The sequence below is a fragment of the Rhinopithecus bieti genome, unplaced genomic scaffold, assembly GCF_001698545.2.
Source record: "Rhinopithecus bieti isolate Rb0 unplaced genomic scaffold, ASM169854v2 scaffold_4553, whole genome shotgun sequence".
In the NCBI taxonomy this organism is placed as follows: Eukaryota; Metazoa; Chordata; class Mammalia; order Primates; family Cercopithecidae; genus Rhinopithecus; species Rhinopithecus bieti.
Genome location: NW_016804694.1, coordinates 4,499,491 through 4,519,860, shown reverse-complemented (window position 1 = coordinate 4,519,860; position 20,370 = coordinate 4,499,491). Strand labels below are relative to the sequence as shown.

Genomic DNA, 20,370 nt, shown 5'->3' with positions numbered 1-20,370 from the left:
AGGTGAGGTATTGGCGGTGAACTATTAATGTCCGCTTATACCTGACTAATCAACTATTGTCTGTCCTCTGGAACTCACTTTCATTGTTATCTATTTATGTCATCAGAAAATATTGAATATTAGAAAAGTAGAAAAAGAATTATGATTACAGATGGAAACTATTTTGCTCCTGAAATTTTTAAACCAAATTAATGATCTGTGTTCTTTTTTATGAATAGAGTATTCACAGAATATAAGTTTATTTTTTTAGTAACCTTTTTTTTTGGTCTGGAAAGTAAAAAATGGTATGTTATACAGTTCTGCAACCAAGTTGGCTCATTGTAAGTGTATATTGACTTTTTATGTATAATGTGGAACCAATAAAAAATAATAGACTGAAGTTGCTTGTAATCATGGGTGTTGGCCATTAAAAAAAGCTTCATGCATATGGTAACTGGCAACTTGAAAGTGTCACGAACTGAAAATGTAAACCATATAAAGTGAGAGAAAAAGAGAGAAACTGTAAGGAAACTGAGTGCTAGATGTGTTCATCTTCATCTAAGCAGAATCATTGTTTATAATCAATAAATAATACCTTTCCCTTTTCCAATCAGGACAGCAGCAAAATGTATACAACGCACATTTCCTATTTGGAAATCTACAATGAATGTGGTTATGATCTTTTGGATCCAAGACATGAAGCCTCCAGTTTGGAAGATTTGCCGTGAGTAGCAGAACAACAAAGAATGGAGGGAAATTACTTTCAGATGTTCTCTTCAATTGTTTTCTTTGAAATTTTGTATGTTTCTGGTCTCAATCATAATTAGCAAATACTGGATAACTGAATTTTTTTGTAATATAATGGATATTTTTTTCAGTTATGACAAATGGACAGTAGTGATGGGAACTAAAATTGCCTGAAACTCATTTCTTGGGAAAATCTCTTTTGGAGTTGGCAGAAGAGAGTGCAATGAATTTTCTCTAAGACTGGGTGCTTAGAGGATTGATGGGATATGACAGTACTACTTTCTTCCTGCCACATGAAACCCTGTTGCTCCTCTAATTGTGGCCTTTTTCTGAGAAGAAGGTATTCAAATTAGAGTTCAAGCAGCAGTAAGAGAATCTGAGACAGAAAATAACATTTTTACGTTTTCCTCAAATGCTTCTCTACTATGGTTAATGCTAACTTTGGCAATCATTTGATCAGATTGGCACTGATTGTTTCATGACTGAAATTTAAATAGCATCTTCAAAGTTTATCTAATAATGGAGCAAGTTACCCTGCCAGCATTTATATAACATTGCTCAATGTTTGTTTGAATATCTGCCTATATTAGACATATATTAATTGGTAACTGTTCATATACTTTTGTTCAGACATCTTCATATATCAGAAGTAGCCTATAGCCAAGAAAATGTATTTTTATATTCTTATTAAAAAATCTAGTTTAGAAATACATATTCATTCTCTACCAAAAAGATTAACAATCAGTTGATTATTATAATTTGCAAAGAAATTAAGAAGACATAATAAAGAAAATAAGTTATACTGTTTATACCACCTTTATATGTATTCTTCCTTTAATGTTGGTTGAGAATTTTTGCGTATTATCTCTTTTATGCTTCAAATATTTATGAGAGGGACTTAAGAAATGGGACTGTTATTTTTACTCTAAATATTTGTATAAGAATTAAGAGAAAGGAAAGATTACTGAATCCATACAAGAAAATGGGCTTAATAGAACTATTAGCAGTAAGTTTACAAAAAAAGTAAAACTCTTTACCTAGGAAGGATAGGAACAACATTAAAGACATGAAGGTGTGGTTGGAAAGTAAGCATATTGAGGAGTGCTATGGTCTGAATGTTTGTTACTCTTGCCACCCCAAAACTCATATGTTGAAACCTAATCACCATGAAGATGGTATTAGGAAACGTGGCCTTTGAGGAGGTGATTAGGTCAAGAAGGTAGAGCCCTCATGAATAGAATTAGTTTCCTTGTAAAATATGCACACGAGACTTGTTTCATTCCTTCTACCATACTGAGGACACCAGCAAGAAGTTAGAAGTCTGTAACCTGAAAGAGGGTCCTCACCAGAACCTGACCATACTGGCACCTTGATCTCGTACTTGCCAGCCTTCAGAACAGTGAGGAATAAATTTGTGTTGTTTATAAAGCCACCCAATTTATGGTATTTTGTTATAGCCTGAATGGACTAGGACAAAGAGTTGTTGGAAATAAAAGCAGAAGGGCCAACTGAAGCCTATTTTTGGAGAGACTTGAATGATAGGCTTTTACTGTGAGATTGAACTTTATTCCAAAAAGTGTCTAGTTTTCTAGCCTCTAGTCTAACCAGCATACCTCCAGGCTAAATCTTGCTTCAAATTGCTTTTAGCAAGTAACATGTACACCTAAGAGTTTGATGGCTGTTAACAATAATCCAGGAATTAAGAACTTAGATATGATGAACATGGAGGAGGAGAGAGGAACTGAAGATATGCAAAGAAGTGAAATAAAATAACTTGATTATATCCAGCACCTTGGATTTGATATAATTTGAAAAGAAATGTAAATCATAGAAGGTTGGTGTACTCTTCATTTTCCTAATTGAGGAGATGAAGCCCAGAGAGGTATGACTTGGCCAGTGTTTCAAAACTAATTGGTTAGTGTTAGAACAAAGATTAAAAACCAGATATTCTCGCTTTCACGGCAGAGTAGCAAAAAGAGCTTCAAAAAAAAATTTTTTTTTTTTTTAGTTGTTGTTTTGAGATGGAGTCTCACTCTGTCGCCCAGGCTGGAGTGCAGTGGCGCGATCTCAGCTCACTGCAAGCTCCGCCTCCCGGGTTCACGGCATTCTCCTGCCTCAGCCTCCCGAGTAGCGAGTAGCTGGGACTACAGACACCCGCCACCACGCCTGGCTAATTTTTTGTATTTTTAGTAGAGAAGGGGTTTCACCTTGTTAGCCAGGATGGTCTCGATTTCCTGACATCGTGATCCACCTGCCTCGGCCTCCCAAAGTGCTGGAATTACAGGCATGAGCCACCGCGCCCCGCCAAGCTTCAAAATTTTTATAGTGGGGCCTAGAGAATTAAGGAGTCATTGACTTAAAAGGAGATTTCCATTAGAAAGCTTGACTGAGTGATGATAATAAATTTTACATAGATAAGTTTGCTGTCTAAGGATGTCATACTAGGTGTTTATATTTACAATAAATTCCTCAGAGGTAGGAAGTATGCCTTGCTTGGTTTAGTAGTCTCTCTACTGCCTAAGCCAGAATAAGTCCTTAATAACTTTTAAAAATTATTTGTTGAATTGAAACTGTGAAGTAGACATTTTGAAATGAGAGTGTAGAGGGAGAAGAACAGAGCATGAGCTCTTTTCATCTGAGTCTAACCGACATGATTTGGTGCAGCCTAACAATGGGAAGAGCTAGGAATGAGAAAAGTCCATTGAACTCTTAAGAGAGGTAACATAATATATAGAAAAAAAAGTACTTGATGAAAAGTCAGGAAATTTGGGTTCCAGTCCTAGTCCTACAGTCTTAGGTAAATTATTTCATTTTTCTGGATTTCTCTATTTATAGAATGTGGGCATCGGATTAAGTAATATTTAACAATCTTTCAGCCTCCAATGTCAAGAGTTAAAAAGACTGGTGCCCTTCACAGGAGACGACTTAGTTGTTGAGTTTTCTATCCTTCACAAAAGAAGAAAAAGTGATTTCAGTATTTTCAAATGGGCTTCTTTTCGAAAAGAGCAAGCCTCTTGAGAGCAAGCACAATGCCTTAGTCCACCCTGTGTCCTCCACGTTTCTCAACATGACTGGCATTCAGCAGTCATTCTCAATGCTGGTCAGATTGTCTCCAGGGATGTTGCTAGCTTTCATCTTCAGCGACTTCCCCTCCTTTAGTAGCTTTGTCCTCTTGTTGGAGAGTTCACTGACTCAAGTTGGAAGTGACTTCAGTTATAAAACAGTTGTTTTCAAGAAACTTCCACACACATACACAAAAGTGGTCTAAAACAGTTCTTCTTCTCACATTTTGGACTGTAATTACATGACGACAAATACCATTAAAATAAAAATGTCATTAAGAAAGAAGAGTCCCATATCCAAGTCAATAGTCTATTACTTTGAATATATTCACTGCTATAAAATTTTAGAACAATTCAAGAATTGGATAGCCCTTTGCTGTGGAGATAATGCAGTTTGACTGGTATTGAATCTGCTAGTTTTCTGAGGGCCTTAGAAGAGTTTGCCTTTTACTAAGATGCTAAAATAATTATTTTTAATGAATTTTTTTGCTGTACTTGGACTAGATTAAGCATATGTGCTATTAATTACACACTCTTGAACTGGGGCATACTATAACTCTGAAATTCTAGCTGTCTGGTTGACTGATTTCATTGTTGTGAGCTGAAATGTCTCAAACACTTTGAATGCCTTCTAAACATAGTAGGCAAAATGTCTGTTGACCTTGGTCCCCACTTGTAGTCATCCATTTGAGGGACAATGGCAATATACCCATTTTATCTCTTTTGCATTCTTATACTAGGCTTAACTATATAAAATCAAACGCAGGGTCATGTTGGTGCTGCACAATTATAGCCATCAGTAACAGCTTCCTTACCATTGAGTGACACAGCATCCCCAAATGTCACCTGCGAGACACTCTTTTTACATACACTCTGCCTTTTCTTTTTTTTTTTTTTACATTCTAAGGTGTACCACTTGTCTGCTCTTGCAGAACTTTTGCCTATAAACTGTCTGTGGATTTTGTATATATTATGTCAGGGCACTAAACTAAAGTCATTTGCTTTTTTGCAAATGTTGCTATAGTCATTTGTTTAGTAAATATGAGAAATACTGACATCTAAATTAACAATCAAAAATGATTATCCAAACTTAACCAAGATGAAATACATTGTTGTTCAATAACTATTATAGAAATTGAACTCATCATTTTATAAGTTTCACAAAATGAAATCTTTAGGCCTAGATTGTTTCACTGGAAAATCTACCAAATATTTAAAGAAGAATTAACACCAATTTTGCATAATGTCTTCCAGGAAATAGAAGAGAGAACAATTCCCAGGTTATTCTATGAGTCTAGTATTGCTCTGATACCAAAACCAGGCAAAAATTGTACAAAAAACAAACAAACAAAAACTACACACTGATATCTCTCATGAACATAGTTCAAAAATCCTCAACAAAATATTGGCAATTGAATCAAAAAATGTATAAAATGAATACTGTATCAAGACCAAGTGAGATTAATTCTAGATTGCAAAGCTAGTTCAACATTTGAAAAGCAATCAGTGTAATCCACAGGCTAAAGAATAAAAATTATATGAAGCTCAGAAATAGTATTTAACACCCATTCTTGATAGAAATCTCAACAAGTTAGAAATAAGGAGAATCACCTCAATTTGTTAAAGAGTATCTACAAAATCCTACAGCTGACAAATATGTAATGGTGAAAGACTGAATGTTTTCTTCCTAAGATCAGAAACAGTGCAACAATGTCCACTCTCACCACTCTTCTTCAATATAGTATGGAAATACTAGCCACTGCAGTAAAAGAAAAACAAGAAATAAAAGACATACATATTGTCTACTAAAATATCCCAAAGAATTTGCAGTCTCTTCTGAAAAAAAAAAAAAAAGAAGCAGAGGGAACACGTTCTAACTCATTCAGTAAGCCCAGCATTATGCAAACACCAAACGCAGACAAATGCATTATAAGAAAGGAAAACTCAGGCTAATATCTCTTGTGATCACACATGCAAAATCTTCAACAAAATATTAGTAAATTATATTCAAAATGTGTAAAAGAATTCTATTCTACAGCCAAGTGAGATTTATTGAAGGTATGTAAGACTAGTTCAACATTCAAAAATCAATTAATGTAGTCCATGGCATGAACAGTCTAAAGAATAAAAGTCATATTATATCAATAGATGCAGAAAAAATATTTAACAAAATCCAATATCCTCTTATGATACTCTCAGGAAACTAGAAATGGAGGAAATGTTTTCAACTTGATAAAGAATATCTATAAAATGCCAGTAGGTAACATTATATATAATGATGAGAAGCTAGATGCTTTCTCCCAAGATCAGGAACAAGGCAAGGATGTCCCTCTCACCACTCTGATTCAACATTGTACTGGAATTCCTAGCCAATGCAATAATACAGGAAAAAGAAATTAAAGTTATTGAGAAGAAAGAAATACAACTGTCTTTGTTGACAGATGATATGATTATCATGTAGAACATCTCAAAGAATTGACAAATTCCTGGAACTCATAAGTGATTATGGCAAGGTTGCAGAATACAAGGTTAATGTACAAAAGTCAATTGTTTTCCTACATACCAACAATAAATAATTGGAATTTGAAATGTAAAACACAATACTGCCTACCTTTGCATCAAAAAAAGAAATATGTATAAATCTGACAAGATATGTACACGAGCTATATGAGGAAAACTACAAAGCTGATAAAATAAATCAAAGAATATCTAAATAAAAAGATATTCCATGTTAATGGATAAGAAGATTCAATATTATTAAGATGTCAGTTCTTTCTCACTTGATTTGTAGATAAAGTATAGATCAATTTAATCTAAAGCAAATTCCTAGTAAATTATTTTGTAGATGTCAATATAATGACTATAAATTTTACAGGAAAGGCAAAATATCCACAATAGCCAATACAATACAGAAGAACAAAGTCAAAAGACTGACATCACCCAACTTCAAGACATACTATAAAGATGGTAATTAAGGCAGTATGATAATGGCAAGAGAACTGACAAATGTATCAATGGAACAGAATAGAGAGCCCAGAAATAGACCCTTAAAAATATAGTCAACTGATTTTTGACAAAGAAGCAAAAGCAATTCAATGGAAAGGGGATAGGCTTTTTTATAATTAGTACTGGAGCAACTGGATATGCACACGTGAAAAAAATGAATCTAGAGATGGACCTTATACCTTTCACAAAATTAACATGAAATGAGTCATAGACCAGAATGTACCATGGAAAACTATAAGTCTTCTAGAAGATAACATAGGAGAAAATCCAGATGACCTTGGGTTTGCCAATGAGTTTTTAGATGCAACACCAAGAGCATGACCAGTGAAAGAAAAAAATTATAAGTTGAACTTAATTAAAATTAAAACTTCTGTTCTGTGAAAGACACTGTTAAGAAAATGAAAAGACAAGTCACGGGCTGGGAGAAATTAATTACCAAACACATATCTGATAAAGATACAAATACACAAATAATTTTTATATCTGAAATATACAAAGAATTTTAAAAACTCAACAATAAGAAAATAAATGCACCAATTTTAAAAATGGGCAAAATATCTGAACAGCCACTTCACTGAAGAAGATACACATATGGCAAATAGCGTATGAAAAGAAGCTCAACATCACCTGTCATTAGGGAATTGCAAATTAAAACAGTGATATACCACTACTTACAAATTAGACTGGCTAAAATCTAAAATACTAACACCAAATACTGGCAAGGATGTGGAGCAACGGGAACTCATTAATTGCTGGTGGGAATGCAGAACGATACTACCACTTTGGAAGACAAATTGGCAGTTTCTTAGAAAATTAAACATACTTTTGCCATACAATCCAGCTACTGCATGCCTAGGTTTTTACCGAAATGAGTTGAAAACTTATGTCTACACAAAAACATTCCCACAAATACATATAGCAGTCTTATTCATAATTGCTAAAAATTGGAAGGAACCAAGATGTTCCTCAATAGGTTAACAGATAAACTATAGTACATCCATATAGGGGAATATTATTTGTCAATGAAAAGAAATTAGCTATTAAGCCACAAAAAGACATGGAGGAAATGTAAATGCATATTGCTAAGTGCAAAAGTTAGCATGAAAGTCTACATACTGTATGATTCAAACTATATGGCATTCTGGAAAAGGCAAAACAGTAGAGACAGTGAAATGATCAGTGATTGTCAGAGGTTGAGGGGGAAGGGTAGAAGAATCAATAGGTGAAGCACAGGGGTGGGTGGTTAAATTGTTCTATATGATACTGTGATGGTGAGCACATGACATAACACATTTGTCAAAACCCACAGAATTTACAATAAAAAGAATGAACCCTGATGTAAACTATAGGCTTTAGTTAATAAGATGACAACAAAAAGGAATGAACTATTGAGACAATCAACAACTTGAATGAATCTCCAGGGAAATATGTTGAGTAAAAAAAGCCAATCCCAAAAGGTTTACATGCTGTATGATTCCAGTTGGTGAACAGATTAGTGGATACAGGGTTAGGGAGGGGAGGGGAATGGTTGGACAAGGTCAACACAAAGGATCCTTGTGATGATGCAGTGTTCTGTGTCTTCACGTGGCTCTGGATACACAAAGCTACCCATGTGATAAAATTGCATAGAACTAAATGCACACACAGACACACACAAGGGAACATAAGCAAAATTGGGGAAATTACACAGAATTAAATATTAAATGCACACACAAACACATGCAAGTGAATACAAGCACAACTGGGAAAATTGCATAGAACTAAAATTATACACACACACATACACATAAATGAGTACAAGCAAAGCTGGAAAAATATGAATAAGATTGGTGGATTGGATTGCCAGTGTCCTGGTTGTGATATTTTAATACTATAGTTTTGTAAGATGTTACCATTGGGAAAAACTGGGCAATGGGTGTATGAGATTTCCCTGAATTATTTCTTATAGCTATATGTGAATCTATAAGTATCTCAAAAAGTTTAATTTAAAAAGTAATTGGCTATATATTGTATATAGACAAACATATGCATATACATACATATATGTATTAAACCTATTCTGTATTTAGAAATTTTTTAGTGTTTCAAATCAAAATAGAAATTCTATTTTTGAAAGCTTCTTATGTCACACGCTATAAAGGGAATATAGTTAGAATCTAAGTTTGTCTCATGAAGTTAAACAGGATAACTGTTGGTCTTAGCTGTAGAGAAAATAGTCACCTTACTTTAGTATAATTTTAGTATTCCTAAATAGGGAAGCATATTCCACTTAAGATTCTACGATTGTCATGGTTATTGCTATAAAAAGGAGCCAGTAAACTCCAGCATTCAGTATTGAAATCTTGGCTGTGTTGTATTTTTTGAATAATTTGTCATCAAAGGGGAAAATGTCTCCAAATGTTACATTTAAGTCACCACATTTCTAATACCAACTGGATAGAAAACACTGCTAAGTGATGCAGGAGTTACAAAAAAATTAATGCACAGTCTCTGCTCTCATGGCTTACAGTCTAGTCATGTGAATTCATTCATGTATTCAGCAAACATTTGTTGAGACCCAACTTTGTTCCAGACATTGTGGTAGGCACCATGTTTGCTAACGTAGTCCCTGTTTCCCTGGAACTCATAGCAGAGAGGATAAAGCTAGTATAAAATAGCATAAGGTGGAATATGAAAAACATTGTAAGAGCCAAAAAAAAAAAAAAAAATGACAAGAGCTCACAGGAGAAAGAAATCACATCAATGCAAGAGATCAGGCAAAGATTCACAGGGAAGATGGCAGATGAAATCATCCTTGAGGGAAGGGGTAGGACTTGGGGCAGTGGAGTGTCGCTTTTGTGCGGAAACAAAGATAGAGAAGTTGAAGCATAGGGCTTGTTCTGTGACAGTTAGTAGACCTGTTTGACTAGAACCCAGTAAGGGAGTAGACAGGAGCATTAAGACTGGCAAGGTATAAATGCAAGGATTTGGTAGGCAAGGTGTAGCCCTTGGAGATTTTGATTCCAGGACATAGTGTAATTGGAACTGCCTTTTAGGAAGAAAAATCAGTTAGTAATATGTAGCACTGGAATGAGGTGGACAAGAGTCAGAGCATTGTGGGAAGTTACTAGGACTGCTTAGGTGACAGCGGGAGTAAAAAACAAAGGAACAAAATTGGAAGGCATCATAATCCAGTGGCTTGAAATTTAACTAAGTGTAAGAATCACCTGGGATGATTGTTAAAAATGCTAATTCCTGGCTTCCATCCGCAGAAAATTCAGATATGGTTGAATAAATATCCCAGGTGATTCTAATGCAGGAGGTTTGCCTTAATGCCTTCCCTCATCCACCTAGGGGAAGTTGTTTTCTGAAATACCAGGAAAATCTCTCCAAAGAGGATAGCGAATCAGTATTTATTGAGCACTTATTTTATGACAGTTTTTATGCTAAAGACTGTGCATACATTATCTCATTTAAGGAAGTAGGTATTATAATCCATGTTTTATGGTTGACACAACTAAGGTTCACAGAGATTGTGTGATGTTTCTCCAAGGTTTCATGTCTGCTAAGAGCTAGAACCAGGATATTAACCCTGTTCTATTAAACATCAGAGCTGGGGGTTCTGATGTCTTTTCCTGAGAGATCCGTGTCATATCCCAGTACTCCACCTGAACTCTGAGCAGACTGCAGTTTCTAGGTTTCTTTAGGCCTCTGGAGCCACTTGTGTCGGTCTGAGTGAGCCAAAGCTTGTCTATTTTAGCCCCATCTGGTGCATGTCAGACTCTCTGCAAAAGTCTGAAAGTAAATATTCTTGACCTCAAAGGGCTCTGGTTCTAATAGAACAGACTCATAAACTGATCATTTCAGTTGTGCATAGTAAGTGATAAGATGCCCTAGATTCTGTGGGGGCAGAAGAGGGGAAACTGATTTCAACCTGGGGGTTCAGAGAAGACTGGAGTAGGCTTCACCATATTATGGTCTCCGACCTCAGCTGGGCCCTCAGCCTGCAGAGCAACACATTGATGTGCCTGGTGCTTTTTGTTCCCATCCTTACAATAATTTTACCAGATATTCATCTCTTTGGTCAACTACTCCCTGCCCCAAATCTCTTTGAAACCCATTGTATCCCTGTCTCAGAAAGAATATGGAAACTGTCAAACATAAATTTCCTCAACTTCCTGCCTGTCACCCTTTTTCTCACTTACCTACTTTCCTCTAGTCTCAGGAACTCTGTCCTTTTGGAAGCCAGTTCTCCCCCCTACACTTTGGGCCGTCCTTGCATCAGGCCTAAACCTGTTTTGTTTGGCCTACACATTTTGTGTTTAAAATTTTTTTACTTAGTGCTTTTAGATGAGGCATGCATCCTTCGGTTCTTACTACTACCTTTTGCATTACATGTTTCATTTGTGTTATTTTTTTCTGGCTTCTATGGGGATTTGAGGGGACTCCTAGGCCTATAAGCATAGATCTCAAAGTTAAAGCTAACTCCAGTCTTTTCTTAAACTGAGTTAATTACTGACACAGCTGGAACGGCAGCCTCTTGAGGAGTTAGGGGTGCTTTCCTGTAGGATGATATGAGTAACCAGTGACCAGTGATGTTAAGTCCTACTCTATGTCTTGGCCAGGGACTGTGTACCTTGAGAACTGAAACACTGCCAGTGATCATGATGAAGGGAATAGAAAGCCCCTCTAGCCTGAAAATGACATAATTCCACACAAAGTCTAGCCCGACCTACTAGAGTAATAACAAGGGGGAAAGCTGGCTTCCTCTACTCTCAATAGCCAGTTGAAGGAGATTGTTCTCAATATCAGAAATGTCTTAGACAATTAGGAGGTTGTCTTAGTCAGCTTGGATTGCCATAACAAAATACCATAGACTGGGTAGCTTAAACAACAGACACTTACTTCTCACAGTTCTGGAGGCTGGGAAGTCCAAGGGCAAGGTGCTGGCAGATTTGGTGTCTGGTGAGGGCTCTCTTCCTAGCTTGCAGATTGTTGCCTTCTCACCTGGTGGGGAGAGAGAGAGAGAGCTCTTGTTATAAGGATACTAATACCATCATGGGATTGGGACCCCACCCTCATGACTCATTTAAACCAAATTACCTCTCAAAAGCCCCACCTCTAGATATCATCACATTGGGAATTAGGACTTCAACATATGAATTTGGAGGGGACACAAACATTTAGTCCATATAATAGAAATGTTAGCTTTCACGAACCATTGTTTGATAAGTGATGCGTGGAAGGATAGGAAGAAACAGCTTCAGTGTTTTCACTCGTATCTGGAATGTAGAAATATATCTGTGATATTCAGAGCTTTTAGTGACATGAGATTAATTAATGACAGGAAAAACACTGTCACCTCAGTCTGTTCCATTTTCCTTGTGCTTTGTGTATAAACAAATGCATACACTTTCTTCAGCCATTAAGAGGTGAAATACACATTCTAAACTGTATATTAGTATGGATTTGTTTTGCTTTGACATATTGTCCTGTTAGTCTCCACAATTGCTTTATGAATTGATTTGTTCTGATAGGACATCATTTTCAGATAAAGCAAAACCTCAGGATTATTTAAACAGCTTTGAATGATTCTAAGCTTGCCTGATCACTTTATTCTGTTCTTTAGAAAAACGTACAGGGTTTAGAAAACGTCTATTATAGCTTAACTGATAGAGAAAAAAATTATTACAACCTTTTGAGAGTGTTAATACCATGTATTACCAACAATTTACCATATTGCAAGAATCTCAATTAGCTCTTTTGAGTTTAATTTATATTATAAAGAATTTAAGCTGTATTTGTCTCTTCAGTTAACTTACCATTTAGTTGGAAAATGGAATATACACATGAAACACCTGAAGAAGCTTCTGCACCACACTCGACTGTCCCACTAATGATGTATGTACATGCGAAAAGAGCATACACATGATTTAGAGCTGCAGTCGTCTCATAAAAGGAGCTCACTTCAGCCAGTTGTTTCCTGTCACTACCTACTCAGGCCCCTTTTAACACCCCCATCTCTGCTCCCACAACTCTCAGTGGTTTCCTTATTTTTCTGACGTATGGCAAGTTCTGACTGAGCCAAGAGCTGACAGTGTTGTGGAGGTAGGAGCAGAGCTGAGCTGGCCCTAGAGAGGGGACACATGGGAAGAGCCTTTAGAATGAAGTCTAGGTGAGGGAAGTGAAGAGATTACATCAGATGACTAGAGGAGTTATCTGGGCCAGGTGATGAAAGTCACAAACAGCATATTAATCTCTCTGCTCTGGAACTTCCATAGCAGTTAGCCTATGTGTGATTCTGCAGTTAATTCTAATTGGCTTTGTGTTTTTATATTGAATAAAATATAGTAGTTGAAGATGTTCTACAAAATGAAAATTAGTTACTATGAAACAGAGATAAGACTGATCGTATTCAGACCAACCGGCCAGCTATTATCTATTAGTATTTGTCTAACTCGATCTAAGAAGCAAGCTCTAGGAATAATCCATTTAGAAAAGTAATGGCTAAATAGATCTCTTTTACAATAGAAAAAGAAGGTAAAATGCTCAGGAAATGTTCAAGAACTTTGTGAACAAGATAGTACATTTTTCTGTGAAAGTAAAAGAAGACTTGAAAATAGATAGTTATTAATCTGTTTCTGAGTGTGCAGTATGAATATCTTAAAGGGGTATCCTCATATTAATGCATGGGTTCAATGAAATTCCAAACAAAATCACAGAGGCTTTAAAGAACATATATATGGTTCCAGAGTTTATCTGAAAGGATAGACAACCAAGAAGAACAAAGAAATTTTCAAAAAGTGGAAAAGTGAGATAAAATTAATGACATTATCTGTTCAAATTAAGTAAAAATTCTAATAATGAAATCATGTTATACTACTTCTAAATTAAATAGATGAAGAAAAGCAAACAGATTAAACCAGAATCATATTCTATACCATGTAATCATTTAATGTAAGTAGAGGGAAGAATTCTTCAGTCAACAGTACTGGACATTTGTGTTAGTAAATTAACAACTGCAGGTAATAGCAGCCTAACTTACAATGGCTTAACCAAATAGTCTGTTCCTTGCCACACCCCAAGCCTCACCTCTCCCACACCACCACGTGGACCTTAAAGATTCTAAAAATAGGCAGGGAGGGTTGCTGTGAAAGCTCCAGGATGCCTTCAGGGCTTCCTTTCATCAGTCTGAACAGCCATTCTTAGTGGGCAGCTTTAGTCATCGTGCAAAGTGGCTGCCTCACCTCCAGCATCTCGTGCACATTTCTGGAAGGAAACAGGCATCTGCTGCCTGAGGCTGCTCATGTCCAGGAAGCTCCATCCAGTGACTTTTACTTCTTTGTCACTGACCAGAATTTTGTGATATGGGCAGCCCTAGTTCCAAGAGAGTCTGGGAAAGTCTGGTGTTTTTAAATAATTCCCTGAACAAAATCAAAGCCTAATAGTTAGGGAGAAGGGGAGGACAGATCCCATATAGGCAACCTGCATCATGAGCCACACAATCATTGATGGAGAGGAAAAAATCCATTTAGAGCCCTCATTTCATTCCATCAACTCATATCCCAAAAGAATAGGAGAAAAGTGAATTTTTATATACTCTGTTAATTTGGAAGGACTTTAAGCTTAAAAATGACGGAAATAAAAGATTCATACATTATAACAGTTTAAACTTTTATATGTTAAAACAACATTTCTAATACGTCAAAGTTAAAAAGCAAGCACATATAAAATTTGCATAATAAATATAAGAAACAAAAGGTTTTATATATAAAGAGCTCATGCATTTAAGTACCCCAGATAAGTAGACAAAAGACAAAACAAACAGATGGAAAGAGGTTCAATTTCTTTCTTTTTTTTTTTTTTTTTTTTTTTGAGCTGGATTTTCACTTTTGTTGCTCAGGCTAGAGTGCAGTGGTGTGATCTTGGCTCTCTGCAACCTCCACCTCCTGGGTTCAAGCGATTCTTCTGCTTCAGCCTCCCAAGTAGCTGGGATTACAGGCACCCGCCACCACACCTGGCTAATTTTGGAATTTTAATTGAGATGGGGTTTCACCATGTTGGCCAGGCTGGTCTCGAACTCCTGACCTCAGGTGATCCACCTGCCTCGGCCTCCCAAAGTGCTGGGATTACAGGCATGAGCCACCATGCCTGGCGAAAATAGGTTCAATTTCATTAGCCATTAAAAGAATGTAAATTAAACAGAACATTTTAACCTAAAATATTAGCAAAAATTTAAAAACTAATGTTCAGTGTTATTAAAATAATAGTGAAACAGGCACTCTCATGCAGTAGGAATATAAATCAGTATAACATTTTTGGAAACCGTTTTACTGGCTACCTTCAAGGAAGCTACTAGTTATTGGATTTTAATGTGCAACATACACTACTAAGCGCATTTGTTCATTCATCCAATGTATTATTGTGCATCAAACATATACCAGTTGTCCTTTTAGGCCTGGGGCACAGCGATGAACAAGGAACTTAAATACATGATTCTTTTCTCAACAGTCCACTGTAGAGGTGATATTGTCTTCAGTTTATAGAGGAGACAGAGATGCAACGAGAGTTCCTAAGATACCAAAGACTTACCACTAGCACCTGGGGTGGGGCCAGGATCTCAGCCCAGTTTTGTCCATTCCACAGAGGGTGCTATAGGCCTGCCAGGTATGATGAGAGCCTTAAAGCTGTTCAAAGCTTTTGATCTTGTAATGTCACCCCCAGAAATCTTCCCTAAGGAGAAAATATGAATTATTTCAAAAGCTTCAGGATCAGATATATATTGATACAGTAAAGATGTGTGTGTGTGTGTATGTATATGTGTGTGTATATGTATATCTATATCTATCTATCTATCTATCTATCTATCTATCTATCTGTACATATACATATCTCTTACCATGTTATTTAAAACAGCCTTAAATTGGAAACAACAAATTCTCATAAAAGAAGGGTTAAAAAATTTCATTAATATATCCTAACCCTAAAGTATTGTGTAACTATTTAAAAAAAGTTGTAGGCTGGGTGTGGTGGCTTACACCTATAATCCCAGCACTTTGGGTGGCCAAGGTGGGCAAATCACCTGAGGTCAGGAGTTCGAGACCAGCATGGCTAACATGGCAAAACCCTGTCTCTACTAAAAATATAAAAATTAACTGGGCACAATGGTGGGCACCTGTAATCTCAGCAACTCAGGAGGCTGAGGCAGGAGAATCGCTTGAACCCGGGAGGTGGTGGTTGCAGTGAGCCAAGATCATGCCACCGCACTTCAGCCTGGGCAACAGTGCAAGACTGTGTCTCAAAATAAATAAATTAAATAAATAATAAATAAATAAATAAAATGTTGAGGGGTGATCAAAAGAGAGTAACATGCATACATTTATAATTTTATGATGATCTGCAAAATGTGTGTAAGAAAATTAAGGCAATATATTAACATACCACATTGTCCTTGTAATGAGGCTCTGCTTTCTTGGTTCTTTCTACTTTCACACTTTTTCACAAGAAGTATGTATTATGCTTATAGTTGGAAAAATAATAAACTGTATGTTAAAATGAAAATAAAAGTAAATAAATTCAGAACTTATAAAATGTAATATCATAAACTAAGAGGTGTATAAAGCTATTTACCTGGCAGAGGAAATGCTATGATTTTCCAGAATTACAAATCCATTGCTTCTAGATGTATCTATTTTTATAGGTTTCCCAAATGTGGAAAACTTGAGCACATAATTTGTGTTACTACCACTATAAAATCTGAATAAGAAAGCAAGTATTAGTAGAAACAGGAGAAAATTTTCTTTGAAAAGAAGTTGGTAGCTCTAAAGAAAACAATTTTTAGTGCACTGCTCTATAATTACTATATGGAATTAGGCCAAACAAGGCATTTCATTAAATGATGTGTTATTTGTAAGCCTGGAGCATCAGAAGGAATGTGATACGGCTGAATGTTGTTAGAAATTAGCAAGGAATACTAGTGTAACAAGCACAGTTTTTTGATTATCTAAAATATTCACTTTTGGAAGAGCATGCAAATGATGATGTCTGGCAGGTCATAGGTAAGTGTATGATAAACCATGTTTCAATAAATTAGATTTGGGCACCATTGATGGTTGTGAAGTGATATTGTTAGGGCATGGAATAGTTTAGTTAGATTAACATAATACAGAAAGATATTCTTATCAAGTTATTAGCCATCTAAAACTTTAATATATTTGGGGATTATTTTGAAAAAAGAAAATGGAAATAACATAATGTTTCATATTTGTGCTAAATCTTAGTGAAATGATTAAATTATAGTGACTAATAGTGCAATTGCCCCTGAGAAAGTGTTGGTTCTCCTGGTTCTCCTATACATTAATTGCACCTAGTATGGTCCTATCTTTGCTGATCATAGATCATTCTTGTTCGGGCTTCACATGTCCATAGCAGTGGCCAACAGCTTCCAGTTATGTCCTGAGTCCCTTTGGTGATGTTCGTTTTCATGGCATATTGAAGCACACGAGCACAGTAAGCAGCAGACACTTCTGGAAAGTATGCAGATAGTTCCTCATTGTTGCTATGCATCCTCGAGCCTTGTTGGATACATTACATTAAATGATTTTATCCATTGGTCATTTCAATTCTGTTCCTCTTCAGACAGGAAAGAAATCATATACAGATTACCAGCACTTCTGAAATGGCAGACTTATGGTAGCAGGATAACCTTAGGAGGTTGGTTAAGATCTTTGGGAATTCAGACTCATAAGAGTCCAAGTCTAATAACATTATTATTTAGCAATAAAGGTCAATTAGAAGTAAAAATGATAATATTTAGAGGAGATATTTGCCAGTTTGAAATAAAAGAAATTAATATGGATAGCAAGAGAAAAAATTATCACAAGAATTACTCAGAATATTTGGCAGTGCTGAGTTTGGACTTCTTCTGATAAAGTGTTTTATTTGTTAGTGTACTATATTCCTCTTTTTAAGAAGTTAGAACTTGGTGTTGTAGGTTGCAGATTATATTAACTAACTTAGTTTCTAAAACATGTTAACAGAAAAAGGAAACTCTGTAAAACATTTTAAAGAGGTTTATTTTGAGCCAATAAAAATAAAATAAAAAGAGGTTTATTTTGAGCAATCTGGTTACATATTGGTTTTGTGCATTTTGGAAAGTGGTTTTGTGCATTTTGGAAAGACAGGAATTATAAAATCATAAATCAACGCATGAAAGGCATATATTGGTTCAGTATGAAAACGTAGAATGTCTCAAAGGAGGGACTTAAAAGTCAGAGTTGGGTTTTAGGGATTCTTTGGTTGGCAGTTGGTTGAAAGAGTTATAAGCTTTGTCTAAAGACTTGAAGTCAGTATACAAAGGAATGCTGAAGTTGACACTGGGGGCGTCTGTTATCTGTGCTATGATGCTACATCAGAGTCAGGTTGGAAAACAAGCCACATTATATTGGGTTAATTTTTAAAAACCTTTTAATTAGATTTTATGGTGTGTAGAGTGTGACTTAACACTAGTCTGGCATGGCCTTGGGCCTTGTTTATAATTTGGTGTCTTATTGCCACAAAAAGTTTGTTCTATGAGTCTTGTGATCTCTGTTTTAACATTAATGCTGGTAAGTTGTGCCGAAACTTCAAAATGCAGGGTGCATAATGAGGCGTGTCCAACTGCCTTTCCTGTCATGGCTGGGAATTCAGTTTGTCAGATTTTCTGGGGTCCCCTTGGCCAAAAGGGGGTCCATTCACTTGGTTAAGGAGCTTAGGATTTTATTTTTAGTTTACAAATGTCACGTGATCAGCTATATTCTTCATTGTCACTGAAAAGATATGATGTTAGATAAAACTACAAAGAAAAGATACGGTTTTCAAGCTACTAGAAAGAGCTTTCGAAATATCTCACTAATGGTTAGAGAAAACGTCCATTGCTTTTAGCCCATTTTGTCTAGGTCAATGCCAACACAAAAATGTGTTGCAGGTTCATGAAACTTTCCTAAGAAACATATTTCAAGTATTTACATTTTACAACAGAGGAAACTTTTTAGAAAGTTGTAATCAATCTAAAGAAAATCTACCTTTGAAATTGTTTAAATGCAGAAAGGAGGGGTCACCTTACATAGTTTTCCTAAAACTTTACATCTCTCTTTTTCCCTAAACCTTCACCATAAAGAGCTTCTGAGAAAATCTGTTGGGGTAAAAAAAAAAAAAGGATATTGAGAACTGACAAATAATGTTCTCTTTATTTAAGTGACTTGTGTTGGGACTATGTTTACAACATGTGAAACATATCTAGTTATTTAGAAGAGCCTGGTGCACCCCCACCCATTGTCATGAGGCCCACCTGCCCTTGACATTGCTCTAGGTCGTGGTGTCTAGACAGAGTGGCCTCTAGTCTGTATGACCTCAAGTCACCTTTATGTGACTTATTAAAAGGCACCCCTGCCATCTATTGGAAAATTGTTGCAGTATGCTGGTTTTGTTAGGAGGCTCTTCATTGCCTTATGACAGACACTTGTCATGATAAGTGTACAAACCCATGATGTGAATAGCACCCCCTCAGACATGGCGCCATTGTGTAGTACATGACCTATACCATCATATGGGACATTTGCAAGTAGATAAAAAATAGAAATCACCATGGCAACACTTATATATAACATGAACATTAGAAACCATGTTCATTGCAGTAATGCCCAGTAAGTTCCTGTTCAGCAAGTTGGTGGTGCTGAAATGTGGAGGTAGGGTGTCGAGTGGGGAGGATTCTTTCACTGATAGCTTCCATTATTGAGAACAAGAGCCTGCCCATTGCTCTTTATATGTGTTTCAGTCAGTTAAAAGGCGCCTACAAATTCCAACTACTTAGCCAAATGGAAAAGATTCTCTGTTTAGAGAGAAAACACAAAGCTTGCTTCTTCCCCATCATTAAGCAGGCTGAGTACACTTAGCAGAACTTTTCCACTTAGGTATCCAAGTTAAGGCTATCAGTGACTTTTCACTTGAAATCTAAATATTATAGAAACATTTTGTAGGGAAAACTGTTCACAGGCCTGTTGAAAAAAAAAATCAAATAAATAGTTTGGGGGTTTCCATCTTGGAATTAGAATGTTTATTTAAGAAACTCTAATAAAGCCCTCTTTCAAACCCATGAAAATTATAGTCAGACCAAGTGGTAGACTAAGGATTCAGGAAATAGCTATTGATTTGTGAGGGACAGAGGGAAAGAAAGGGCCAGGAAAGGAAGGAACTTGATGAGAAACTTTTTGTAATGGTCCTTATTTCCTTCAACTTTGAAAAACCATTTCACTGGCAGTAGAATTTAAAACACTCTCATTCCGCAACTACCTCTCCCAGGCAATAGGTAGTGCCCAGGGCATGGCTTAAGCTGGGTTTCTATGAGCAAAGGCATGAACGTAGGTGGGGCTGACGCACTGGCTGCAAGACTTAGTGCAAAAGGATTTTCAATGGGGAGGCAGGGCAATATGGGAAAGTCCAAAGCATCATGCCCAAGGGATTGGGCAGAAATCAGAAAAGAATCTGAAAACTGGCAAGAAGAGACCCTTATTGGTGAGGGAAGGTTGTGTTTCAAAGATTCCAGAAGGATGCCAGAAGT

At 36.2% G+C, this 20,370-nt stretch overlaps 1 protein-coding gene across 1 annotated transcript in view; it reads left to right on the top strand.

Annotated features, from left to right (window-relative positions):
• KIF6 (kinesin family member 6) overlaps nucleotides 1-20,370 on the top strand; it is a 381,950-nt gene that overhangs the window by 89,930 nt on the left and 271,650 nt on the right. The window contains 1 exon segment of the mRNA XM_017870163.1: nucleotides 594-703. Within this exon segment, the coding sequence (XP_017725652.1) occupies nucleotides 594-703 (110 nt within the window).